This window comes from Ranitomeya imitator, chromosome 3 (genome assembly GCF_032444005.1).
Source record: "Ranitomeya imitator isolate aRanImi1 chromosome 3, aRanImi1.pri, whole genome shotgun sequence".
NCBI lineage: Eukaryota > Metazoa > Chordata > Amphibia > Anura > Dendrobatidae > Ranitomeya > Ranitomeya imitator.
This window is the reverse complement of record NC_091284.1, coordinates 423,383,973-423,397,097: the sequence shown is the minus strand read 5'-3', so window position 1 is coordinate 423,397,097 and position 13,125 is coordinate 423,383,973. Positions and strand designations below refer to the sequence as shown.

Below are 13,125 nucleotides of genomic sequence, written 5' to 3'. Positions count from 1 at the left end.
CCTTTCCTAATTTTAATTTATACTATAAGTCGGCCCAACTAGCCCAACTAATTAGTGTTTGCGCTAACAGAGACAATCAGCCCAGATGGATTGGCCTGGAGTCATCATTCCTGTCCCCCTACTCTCTACCAGGCCTACTCTGGTCTATGCAAAAGCTCCCAAAGGGAATCCACATAACGGCCCCTTTCTCCTTTCACTCTCTGATCATGTGGCGGAAGGAGAGATTTAAGTATGATCTACAATCTAGATCCTCCCTATTGACCAACTTCTTTCACAACCCTGATTTTATTCCAGGATTGGACCCCCGTCCCTTCTCCTGGTGGATCCTTAATGGCATAACTAACCTGAGACACCTTTGCACACCCTTCTATACTCTTCTCCCCCAACAGGATTTCATTCAAAAACTTAAACCTCCGGTAGAGGAAACATTACGCATATGCCAAATCTTCCACTTTGCCAAACAGATTCTACAATACAAAACCCCTCCACGCCCTACAAATTACGAACAGAAAAGTCTAAATGACCCCCTGGGAGGGGGAGCTATCTCCCTTATCTACACATCCCTAAATAACACCCAGGGTGACAAAAAACTTAAATTTATGGAACAGTGGGAGGCGGATCTAAATATATCAATATCCCTGGAGGACTGGAGGAAAAACTGTACTACACTTTCTAAGGGTAGCTACCAGTCCTCGATGGTTGAGACGTCCATTAAACTTTTACACAGGACATACCAGGTCCCGAGTAAATTACACACCATCTACCCAAATGTTTCAGACCGATGCTTCAGAGGATGCGGGGCTCAGGGTGACCTAAAGCATATCTGGTGGGAATGCCCGATAGTATCTGCCCTTTGGCGGAAAGTACAATCCACAGTGGTAAAAATGTATGGTAAAGCGGTCCCTCTTGATCCGGCTGTGTTTCTCTTGGGTGCTAAGTTACCTGGCTTGTCTAAAAAACTCCACAACCTAGTCAGCCAACTTTTTATGGCCACAAAGTTACATATTGCATCAAGGTGGAAAACTACTTCTTTATCAATGCCGCTTGTGATGGACAAGATGAATACTATTTTGCTCTACGAAAGAATCCAAGCTACAAGGAATGACACATGGGACATTTTCTATCAGACTTGGCAACCCTGGATGGAACTGGACGCTAATGTAAATCTGGGACAGACCCTAATATTGTCCTTGTGATGGCTATATAAACTGTCTGCGATCACTCTTGTATCTAGTATGAGATATTCTATTGCCCCCCCCTCCCCCCCCTATGTACTCTCCCTCTCTGTCTATGTCTGGTTGCTTATGAAAGTTATCTCGCGTAATCTAGTCGTTGATCGGCTTTTGTTTATTTCCCATGACTTAAAGTGTATATTACCCTCCTGTACGGGAAATTTGTGTTTTTTAATGTGTTTACTCCTTGTCCGGAAAATAAAACTTATTGAAACTAAAACAAGCCCTCACATGGCCATTGTGACCAATAATAAATAAAAATGTTATGGCTTTGGGAAGAAGGGGAGCAAAAAAATGAAAATGCAAAACCAAGAATACCTCTGGTTGTTAATCGAATCTGACAGCATGTTTTCGCTATCTCTTCTGAGAGCAACATGATGTAGAGAAACAGACCCTGAATCCAACGATGTATCACTTAGTTTACTAGGTGCAGCAGTTCTGACGCAGAGTTTTTAGATTTAGCATTGCAGCAGAGCTGAGAAAGCTAACCCCGCCCACACCAGGACCTGTATGTGTGTAGCTATAGACAGCGAGGTGCTTATCACAGAAAGTGTTGGAGTCAGGCCAGGAGGCAAGCTTCTGTGTAGAGCAATGCTAAAACAATCATTGCAAGTCAACAGCAAGATGGAGCTTGGTGAAAGGGCCATTGCTGAAATCTGTGTTTTAACCCCTGCAGCATGCTGTCTTCAGATTACATATCAAAAACCTGCTGACAGATTCCCTTTAACACAGGAGTGAACACAGCCTATGCTATGTATATATTTTTATTATAATCTAATTGTTTATATCATTAGATTATATCTCATAGATAAATTGCCCTATTGGGCACTAAGACCTTGTTTTTAAAGAGCCCGACTGCATCGTGCCGCATTTTTCACAACTGTTTTTATCCGTCTACAGGGATATACTAATATAAAAGCTTTTTCATAAAATCTACTACATTTCTTAGGAGATCGACTTCATGGCCTAATAAAAGTTGCCACAGTTTGCACGGTAGCCAGCTTTTTCTAGAGTCAGTATATTAAATTTTGCCTTTTTAACAGATGGATAATGTTTTAGGATTTTTTTAATATTTTGCATACTGGATCACAATCTTATACGGTTACGTTTTAACACTGCTGAACATTTTCCTGGAGGGAAGCATGACGCTGTGCCTGCACACATTTGTTCCTCCTGTTAGGAATGCACTGAGTTCAGTTTCTCTGAAGGAATAAGAAAGCAGAAGGCACAAAACATTAATGATGCGTGCATGCTCACTGCAAATACACCCACAGCAGGCAGCATGTGAGCTTATGCCATGAATATGCATGATTATCGCAAATGCTGTGTGCCATTGATGTGCTTTTCGTTAAAGGGAACCTGTCACCATGAAAGTGCAGTCCAATCTGTTATAGAGCAGGGGGAGCTGAGTGGGCTGATATATCGTTTTATGAGAAAATATTCTGTATCATGTGTTTTCATCATTTCCACCTCTGCTATTTTGGTGATTTTCAGTCCAAGGGGCGGTCCTATCAGTGGCTTTGTGTAAGAGTCCATACAACGATAGGACCGCCCACTGGACTGAAAATCCTAGAAAGACCCAAGGTTTCAAAGACTAAAGCACAGGTGATACTGAGTGTCGTGTTCCTGCGTTTGATTCGGGTTCGCACGCTAACATGCCCAGATTCCCCCCCCCCCGCACATGATGCCATCTCTCACCACAGCTGTTAACCAGATAAATCCCACTGTCAATCACTGGCAGTGGGATTTAACATGCACCGGATGGAAGTGCGTCATTCATCCTGCCAATCTCTGCCCCGGGTAGTGATCGAAAGAGCGTCAATGGGTTTTCATAACAGCCCAGGGTGTGCTGTTAACCCCCGTACATGTTATTATGACCCTCCTGTGAACACCACTGTGGCTGGCATACATAGGAGATTGTGATTTTTGCTATACATAGCAGTGCTGAAGCCCTACTATGTATAGCACAACTTGTCGGGTGATTGCAAGTTAGAGCCCCTAAGGGGACTAACAAATGGAGTAAAAATAAGAAAAAAAAATACAAGTTCAAATCACCCCCCTTTTGCCTTATTAAACTAAAACTGTTAAAAAATACACATATTTAGCATAGCTGCTTTCATAAAGTCCTATCTATCAAGATATAAAATAGCGTTAAATAGCGTAATGAGAAGAAAGAGGAAAAAAGACAGAATTACAGGTTTTTGACCACCGCAACATTGAAATGCAGTGACAGATTTCTCTGTTGCAGATCTAGAAGTGCTATGAATGCTGAGCTGTGTATAACCAATGGCAGCTTTTTTGTGTACGCTATACATGGTGACATAAAGCTGCTAATCAGTGGTGGGGTGTTGTTACACACATCAGTTTGACTAGGAGGCAAGAGGCAGCTTGTCCTGTAGTGATAATTTCCTGCTGACATAACACTGATTTTATTAAAACAGGACACAGCCTAGTAAGTGACGCATAACTGGAATGAAGGTCTTTGCCCCTATACCATGCTGCTCCTGGATTATATAACAAAACCTGCTGACAGATTCTCTTTAATGAGAAATGCAGTCAGAACGTTTTTTTTTTTTTTTAAAGAAAACTGCACTTAAGTATTGAAATACACCTTTATGTGTAAGCTTTTTAAACAATTTGATCAGGTCAGTGTAACATAAATCTTTTAAATTACAATGTTGTATACCTTTTATAGTATGGTATATCGTCACTGGTAGTCATTTTTGCTTGACCGGTTACTTTGTGCTTCACGCTCTAGTGATAATGTTAGTGAATTGTTAACTTCACCATTGTAAGAGGATGAGATTTATAGCTTTACAATATCTCATCAGGTTGAAAAGGTTTCCCCTACATCTATATTGACAACCTAACCTTTGAATCAGATAAGCACCCCCCAAGGATCAGGTGTTAGCACCCGTAAATACTGTCAGATGAGAACTGTGTTCATAGTGAAAAAGCAATTGGTTAGTTGAATAGGTTCTGAATAGTGATGAGCGAGTATACTCGTTACTCGAGATTTCCTTGAGCATGCTCGGGGGTCCTCCGAGTATTTTTTAGTGCTCTGAGATTTAGGTTTTATTGCCGCAGCTGAATGATTTATATCTGTTAGCCAGCATAAGTACATGTGGGGGTTGCCTGGTTGCTAGGGAATCCCCACATGTACTTATGCTGGCTAACAGATGTAAATCATTCAGCTGCGGCAATAAAAACAAAATTTCCGAGTACTAAAAATACTCGGAGGACACCCGAGCATGCTCGGTAAATCTCGAGTAACGAGTATATTCGCTCATCACTAGTTCTGAACTGCAGTACCCCACAGCAGCCACTAAACAATGTGACGGAGTGGTGTTACTCTCCATATACTGTTTGCATCTGTCCATTGTAAGAGTTAATAATTACTCATTGATGGTGATTTCAGATGTCAGCCCCATACCGATCTGATATTAATGACCTATCCTATGAAAAGCTCATTATCCATATAGTAGAATACCCCTCTTTGATATATTTTTTTGAATATTGTAGCAAACACAGTAAATTTGAACGGTTATATATATATACAGTGGCATGTAAAATTACTGTTATTGTGAACAGTTAAGCAAGTTGAAGATATAATGATCTGTTCTTGCGGGGTTGCCACAACAGAGAGGAGCCAGAAGGCCGTGCCATCTGATTTCTCCTATTCCTGCACTGACTAGAAGCACTTCACCTTCATATTATATCATTCAGGTTTCTTCTAACAGTGCAAGAGTTTATCTACTCAGTTGAGAGCTCCTGGAAGCTTACCTGCCCTTGACTCTCAGCTGTTCACTGTTGTTCGCTCCCCTCTCCTATATAAACTGGTCTTTGGAAAGTAAGCATTGCCAGAGTTAAGGTACCGTCACACTAGACGATATCGCTAGCGATCCGTGACGTTGCAGCGTCCTCGCTAGCGATATCGTCCAGTGTGACAGGCAGCAGCGATCAGGCCCCTGCTGTGCTGTCGCTGGTCGGGGAAGAAAGTCCAGAACTTTATTTGGTCGCTGGACTCCCCGTAGACATCGCTGAATCGGCGTGTGTGACACCGATTCAGCGATGTCTTCACTGGTAACCAGGGTAAACATCGGGTAACTAAGCGCAGGGCCGCGCTTAGTAACCCGATGTTTACCCTGGTTACCATCCTAAAAGTAAAAAAAAACAAACACTACATACTTACCTACAGCCGTCTGTCCTCCAGCGCTGTGCTCTGCACTCCTCCTGTACTGGCTGTGAGCGTCGGTCAGCCGGAAAGCAGAGCGGTGACGTCACCGCTCTGCTTTCCGGCCGCTGTGCTCACACAGCCAGTACAGGATAAGTGCAGAGCACAGCGCTGGAGGACAGACGGCTGTAGGTAAGTATGTAGTGTTTGTTTTTTTTTACTTTTAGGATGGTAACCAGGGTAAACATCGGGTTACTAAGCGCGGCCCTGCGCTTAGTTACCCGATGTTTACCCTGCTTACCGGCATCATTGGTCGCTGGAGAGCGGTCTGTGTGACAGCTCTCCAGCGACCAAACAGCGACGCTGCAGCGATCCGGATCGTTGTCGGTATCGCTGCAGCGTCGCTAAGTGTGACGGTACCTTTAGCTTCATTGCTGCAATGTTCAGGAGTTGGTGGTGTGTTGTTTGAGAAGGCGTTTGGTGGATTTATCTAAGACTGCTGCTAGGTTCCAGTTGTGTGCAAATCCATTCCATCTCCTACTTTGATTTTTCCTATCTGTCACTCCCCGGTGTCTCCCTCTGTGTTTGCAACTCCATTTTTGTATGATTGATATTTTCCTTTATTCCTGTTCTTATTACCTTGTTAATCTGGTTGATGTATTTACATACACTACTACTCCCCTTTTTCCTGAGTTTTGGAAGGGAATAGACTGAGAGCAGATTCAGGAGTTTAGCAAGGTACGAGTCCCCGGCGTATTCACCATTAGAAGTAATCCGGGCAACGAGGATAGCTAGGACACCCCTTGCATTAGTGACAGAGAAGAAGCCCCTGACCCCGTTATATCGGAAAACAGGGCTCTGACCTCTCTAAAAGGCCTAAAGTATATATTTTCATTCTTTACATTTTAAAGATTGCAAAGAGGAAATGGGCCAATACCGAAGTTTGGGCATCCTTGGAGATTTGTGTGCTCATATAACTTTAACCAAGGATTCATACCATAATTAGCCTATTAGGGTTGTGGCTTGTTCACTATTATCACTAGGAAAGGCCAAGTGATGCAAATTTCCCATCTTTATTTAGACCTTATCTAACCTTGTGCCAAGAAACAGCAGCATTCGGTTCTTCTAAGCAGCTTCCTAGCACTCTGAAAATGGTGGAGGCTGTTATGGACCTGGTGGTTAGGAGCACCCGAAATGACCTGATGGTTAAACTCACACAGGACAAGCTCTGGGAAGTGGGAGCTCTGCTGACCGCAACCCCTAATCCTATCACACAACTAGAAATAGCCGTGGAGCATACCTAACACGACCTAGACGCCTCTTCACAGCCTAAGAGCTAACTAGCCCTAAAGATGGAAAATAAAGCCTACCTTGCCTCAGAGAAATTCCCCAAAGGAAAAGGCAGACCCCCACATATATTGACTGTGAGTAAAGATGAAAGTCACAAACACAGAAATGAAACAGGTTTCAGCAAAGGGAGGCCAGACTTACTAAACAGACTGAGGATAGGAAAGGCATCTTTGCGGTCAGCACAAAAAACTACAAAAGACCACGCAGAGTGTGCAAAAAGACCTCCGCACCGACTCACGGTGCAGAGGTGCCACTCTGCATCCCAGAGCTTCCAGCTAGCAAGGCAAAATCATGATAGCCAACTGGACAAGGAAACCAAGAACAAATAATTAACTAGCAGGGACTTATCTTCTGCTGGAGTAGACAGGTCACCAGAAAGATCCAAGAGCGAACTGAACCAGTACAAGAACATTGACAGCTGGCATGGAGTAACGATCTGAGTGGAGTTAAATAGAACAGCCAGCCAAAGAATACACTACGTCACCTGTGGAAGGAACCTCAGAAGCAGCAGCTCCACTCACAGCCACCAGAGGGAGTCCATGGACAGAACTCGCTGAAGTACCATTCATGACCACAGGAGGGAGTTTGAAAACAGAATTCACAACAGGAGGCCCACGAAGCAGGACAAGGCTATAAGAAGATAGTAAATCATTTTCAAGTTGCTCTTTCCTCACTTCAAAATGTAATTAAGATTTAGCAGTTTACAAGAACAGTGGAGGTCAAAATAAGGTCTGGAAGAACAAGCAAAATTTCAGGGAGAGCCGCTCGTAGGATTGCTAGAGAGGCAACTCAGAACCCTGATTGACTGCAAAAGACCTTCAGAAAGATTTAGCAGACTCTGGAATTGCGATATATTGTTCTCTTATTCAGCGACACCTATACAGATATGGACTCCATGGAAGAGTCAGAAGAAAACCTCTCTTGCTTCCTCACCATAACATTCAAAGTCAGAAGTATGCAAAAGAACATCTAAACAAGCTTGATGCATTTTGGAAACAAGTCCTGTGGACCGATGAGGTATATGTGGAGAGAGAAGGGCACATAATTTCAGGGAAAGAACATCTCGCCAAACATCAAGCATGGTTGTGGATCAGTCATGCTTTGGAGTTGTGTTGCAGCCAATGGCACTGGGAACATTTCATGGGTAGAGGGTGTAACAACTCTGCCGGCATCACTGCATGGCCTCCCATCCCTCACACACTGTCTTACCCACTGCTCCAGGTCATGTTGTGGTCTCTGCTGTCGGCTCCATGCTCTGTGTCTCTTGCTTTCTGCCTGCTCTCTGCATGCTTCCTGGCTGTGTGCATAAGGGGGCAGCGCCAGAACTCTCTGGTTCTTATGGAATCAGGGTGCACCTGTTTAATGTGTCCCTGACAAATTACCAAGAGGCTTCTAGTATTTAGGGCAGCTCCACCCTGTGGAACTTGCCTGTGCAATGTGTTATCTCAGTTAGTGTTTTGCTTCTGAGCTGCCAGGATTTGCTCTGTGTTCCTCCTTCTCTGGAGGCTCTACTCCCAGCTTTTCTTTGTTATTCTCTGTCTGACCTCCAGGAGGCTATGTATCCTGGTCTTAGTGTCTTTGTTCCTGTGCCTTGCCTTGTACTGTACTTGTCTGTCCGCCCTCCAGGAAGCAGAATATCCTGGTCCTGGTGTCTTTGTTCCAGTACCTTGTCTTGTTCCATTACCTTGTCTGAACTCTGTCCTACCACTGTGTCCTTGTCTGTACTTCTTTTCCTACTGTGTCTTTACATGTGTTCACTGTGAACCACTTCTCTACCTCGGCTCTGCACTCCTGCAATTCTGCTCCGTTCCACTCTGCTGCTGCAGAATCTCTTGCTGCAGCTCCTCTCCACATACCTTGTGGTTTCACTCTGCTCTGCTCTTGCTGCTGCAGAATCTCTTGCAGCAGCTCCTCTCTGCATACCTTGCGGTTTTGCTCTGCTCTTGCTGCTGCAGAATCTCTTGCTACAGCTCCTCACCACATACTTTGCAGTTTCGCTCTGCTTTGCTCTTGCATTCCTTGCGGTTCACCCCCTGTATGAACAGGTCCCAACCTGTTCCTTCCTGCTTGCATCCGTACCTGCACCTCCTGTGTGAATCGGTCCAAATCTGTTCCATTTTACTCCACTCCTTCCTGCTTGCTTTTGTACCAGCACCTCTTGTGTGAACAGGTCCAAACCTGTTCCGTCATACTCCACTCTTTCCTGTCAGTCCCAGTACTAGCATCTGCTCTCTGAACAGGTCTCTACCTGTTCCTTCATATACTGTGCCAGCCTGCCCTGTGTCTCTGCTGTGCCTGCCAGCCCTGTGTCTCTGCTGTGCCTGCCAGCCCTGTGTCTCTGCTGTGCCTGCCAGCCCTGTGTATCTGCTGTGTCTGCCAGCCCTGTGTCTCTGCTGTGCCAGCCTACTCGTCCGAGTTTCAGCCGGGCTCATCAGCCAGTAGTGCCTGACGCCCGCACCTGTTCTAGTGTTCCTGGTCTCCAAGTGGGGTCAGCAGTCACAGCCAGACACCGCCCTGGAGTGGCACCTGGTAGCTGCCTGCCGCACAAGCCTGACCTCACCATCAGAGGCTTCAGCGAACATCAAGGCAGCTGTCCTAGTCACGCCCCTTCCAGGGTAGTCTGGTTTGTGGCTCAGTGGGGCCACAACTCCTTGGCTCACGCCCACCAGTCAGTCGTCGCGGTTTGGCGCCTCCCATCTTCATACAATGATGTTCTCTTTCTTGCTTCCTGTCGCGGTTTGGCGCAGGCGTACTTTATCTGCCGTGTTGAGGGCAGAGCAAAGTACTGCAAAGTGCGCAGGCACTGGGAAAGGTTCGAGAAGCCCAGCGCATGTGCACTGATTTTTCTGGACACTGGTAATTTTATACTTGTCAGAAAGCTCAGTCTCAGCTCTTAATAGAGCTTCCATGGTTAGGCTTTGCGCTAGCCACTCCATCTGACAGATTCCAGAGATTTACACATGGGCTTCTGGGTTGGGTCCACTGCTGCCTGTGTGATGGAGCAAACTGGCAGAGGGTGGTCAGAAGACACTTCAATCAGGCATTTAGGGACAGGAAGAGAATCAACATGTAGAAGGATAGTCTAAACACTGGCCGAGATCAGAAATGGGAATCAAACAGGCTGAGCATAAGCTGAATAACAGAAGTGAACCATAAGAAGTATAAACTATAACTGGCAACTCCAAGCAGTATGCTGGAAATTTAAGTAGGGTGTGATGTTGTCTAATTGGCCACAGGAGGGAGCTGACTACTGATGCTGAACAGCACACACACTTACTGCCAGACAAGTGAGCACTACAGTTTCAAGCCACACTAGTATCTCTGGCTTTACAGAGCCTGCACTGCCCAGTGCTTCTGGTCATTATGTCTCTGCTATCACCAGTGCAGCCCATAGAATGAATATTATGGCACCTGGTGACAGAAGTAGATGTCATAGGAACAAGTCCGAGTGGAGATGTGACAATGCTTATTTATTTATAATTTTGAAATAATGAAATTTCTTTTGTAGTGGTGCCACCTGGAAGTCCTGGTCCCCTCACACGACATGGCTCTTATGACAGTTTGGCTTCAGACCATAGTGGTCAGGATGATGAAGAATGGCTTTCACAGGTAAATAGTGTTATTTTTTTTCTTGCAAGAATATACTAAGAAGTAAATGTAATGTTCTTGAAATAAATGTATTAGTAAACTATCTAAATGCAAATTTTAGATCACAATTTTAGTTTTGATGGATGTTTGATGATTTAGGGTATGTAAATGCATTCCTGGTGGTCTTTTTTTAATTATTTAATGACAGATGAAGAATACCTGAGGCAGGACACATCCTAGCAAAGGTAGGTGTCTTTAGATTTGTCAGGAATATCGGTAGCTAACAATTATAGCATTAATGGCCCATGTGCTCAGTAGTCACTTCCAAGTAGGTCTTGAATTTGAGCATTAAAGGGGTCATCCATTACTGGACAATCCATTCTTAATCAAATGAGGCATCCAAGTAAACTATAACAATCTATACTCACCTTCTGCAGTGTCACCACTCCAGCGATGTTGGTGCACCTGTTCCCAGAGAGTGACTTGACTTGTTGTGTCACGTGCAGGCTGCAGCCAATGAGAAGCTGCTTGTCAGCTGCCGCTTTTACTATTTTGCTAGAGCGGACATCCACCTTGATGGTATATTGATGAGCTGCTGCCAAACATCGGACACTCATTGGCTTTAGACTGCACATGACACAATTCACGTTAATCTCAGGGAACAGGCGTGTGAGTATAGTATGTTTTTGTTTTAATGGGGTACTAAATTGATTAAGTAAGGGTTTTCTAGTAGTGGACAATCTCTGTAAGTTTGTGAGTGAATTAGAAGAGATAGAAATGAAATATAAAAGATCGTGCACATAAGAACCAACTTTAGATTTAGCTCCTGGAATAGCTTGAGCAGAGATGTCAACGTGAAATGAGATGGAGAAATTACTTCAGATTAAAGATGAATATTTATCAATGGAGAGAGGAGGCACATTTGACGTGTTCCATTATATATACAGTGCCTTGCGAAAGTATTCGGCTCCCTGGAACTTTTCAACCTTTTCCTACATGTCATGCTTCGAACATAAAGATACCAAATGTACATTTTTGGTGAAGAATCAACAACAAGTGACACACAATTGTGAAGTTGAGCGAAATGTATTGGTTATTTTACATTTTTGAGGAAATTCAAAAACTGAAAAGTGGGGCATGCAATATTATTCAGCCCCTGTAACTTAATACATTGCTGCACCACCTTTTGCTGCAATTACAGCTGCAAGTCGCTTGGGATATGTCTCTATCAGTTTTGTACATCGAGAGACTGAAATTCTTGCCCATTCTTCCTTGGCAAACAGCTCGAGCTCAGTGAGGATTGATGGAGATCGTTTGTGAATAGCAGTTTTCAGCTCTTTCCACAGATTCTCGATTGGATTGAGGTCTGGACTTTGACTTTGCCATTCTAACACCTGGATACGTTTATTTGTGAACCATTCCATTGTAGATTTTGCTTTATGTTTAGGATCATTGTCTTGTTAGAAGACAAATCTCTGTCCCGGTCTTGGGTCTTTTGCTGACTCCAACAGGTTTTCTTCAAGAATGGTCCTGTATTTGGCTCCATCCATCTTCCCATCAATTTTAACCATCTTCCCTGTCCCTGCTGAAGAAAAGCAGGCCCAAACCATGATGCTGCCACCAGCATGTTTGACAGTGGGGATGGTGTGTTCAGGGTGATGAGCTGTGGTGCCTTTACGCCAAACATATTGTTTGGCATTGTTGCCAAAAAGTTCAATTTTGGTTTCATCTGACCAGAGCACCTTCTTCCACATGTTTGGTGTGTCTCCCAGGTGGCTTGTTGCAAACTTTAAACAACACTTTTTATGGATATCTTTGAGAAATATCTTTCTTCTTGCCATTCTTCCATAAAGGCCAGATTTGTGTAGTGTACAACTGATTGTTGTCCTATGGACAGACTGTCCCACCTCAGCTGTAGATCTCTGCAGTTCATCCAGAGTGATCATGGGCCTCTTGGCTGCGTCTCTGATCAGTCTCCACCTTGCTTGAGATGAAAGTTTAGAGGGACGGCCGGGTCTTGGTAGATTTGCAGTGATATGATACTCCTTCCATTTTAATATGATCGCTTGCACAGTGCTCCTTGGGATGTTTAAAGTTTTGGAAATCATTTTTTATCCAAATCCAGCTTTAAACTTCTCCACAACAGTATCACGGGCCTGCTTGTTGTGTTCCTTGGTCTTCATGATGCTCTCTGTGCTTCAAAAAGAACCCTGAGACTATCGCAGAGCAGGTGCATTTATACGGAGACTTGGTTACACACAGGTGGATTATATTTATCATCATTAGGCATTTAGGACAACATTGGATCATTCAGGGATCCACAATGAACTTCTGGAGTGAGTTTGCTGCACTGAAAGTAAAGGGGCGAATAATATTGATCGTCCCACTTTTCAGTTGAATTTCCACAAAAATTTAAAATAACCAATAAATGTCTTTCAACTTCACAATTGTGTTCCACTTGTTGTTGATTCTTCACCAAAAATGTATATTTGGTATTTTTTTGTTTGAAGCATGACATGTGGGAAAAGGTTGAAAAGTTCCAGGGAGCTGAATACTTTCGCAAGGCACTGTATGTCAAAGTCCTCTGTTCATGGGGCCGTGTAAAGAGACTAAATCTATTTTGATCCTATTTTTCAATTTCTCATATGTTTTCTATCAGTCAAGCAATTCTTATTTTACAGACCTCAATATACTAACGATCAATTATTATTTTTATGTTGACATAACATAGTCATACCAGCAACAAGCATTTATTACCACTCAGGTCTCATTGAGATGTCC

At 43.8% G+C, this 13,125-nt stretch overlaps 1 protein-coding gene across 5 annotated transcripts in view; it reads left to right on the top strand.

Moving 5' to 3' along the window:
* BCAS3 (BCAS3 microtubule associated cell migration factor) overlaps positions 1 to 13,125 on the top strand; it is a 1,718,074-nt gene that overhangs the window by 981,958 nt on the left and 722,991 nt on the right. For all 5 annotated transcript variants that reach the window (XM_069757219.1, XM_069757222.1, XM_069757218.1 and 2 more), the window contains one exon: positions 10,265 to 10,365. In XM_069757219.1, the coding sequence (XP_069613320.1) occupies positions 10,265 to 10,365 (101 nt within the window). The remainder of the gene's footprint in view (positions 1 to 10,264; positions 10,366 to 13,125) is intronic.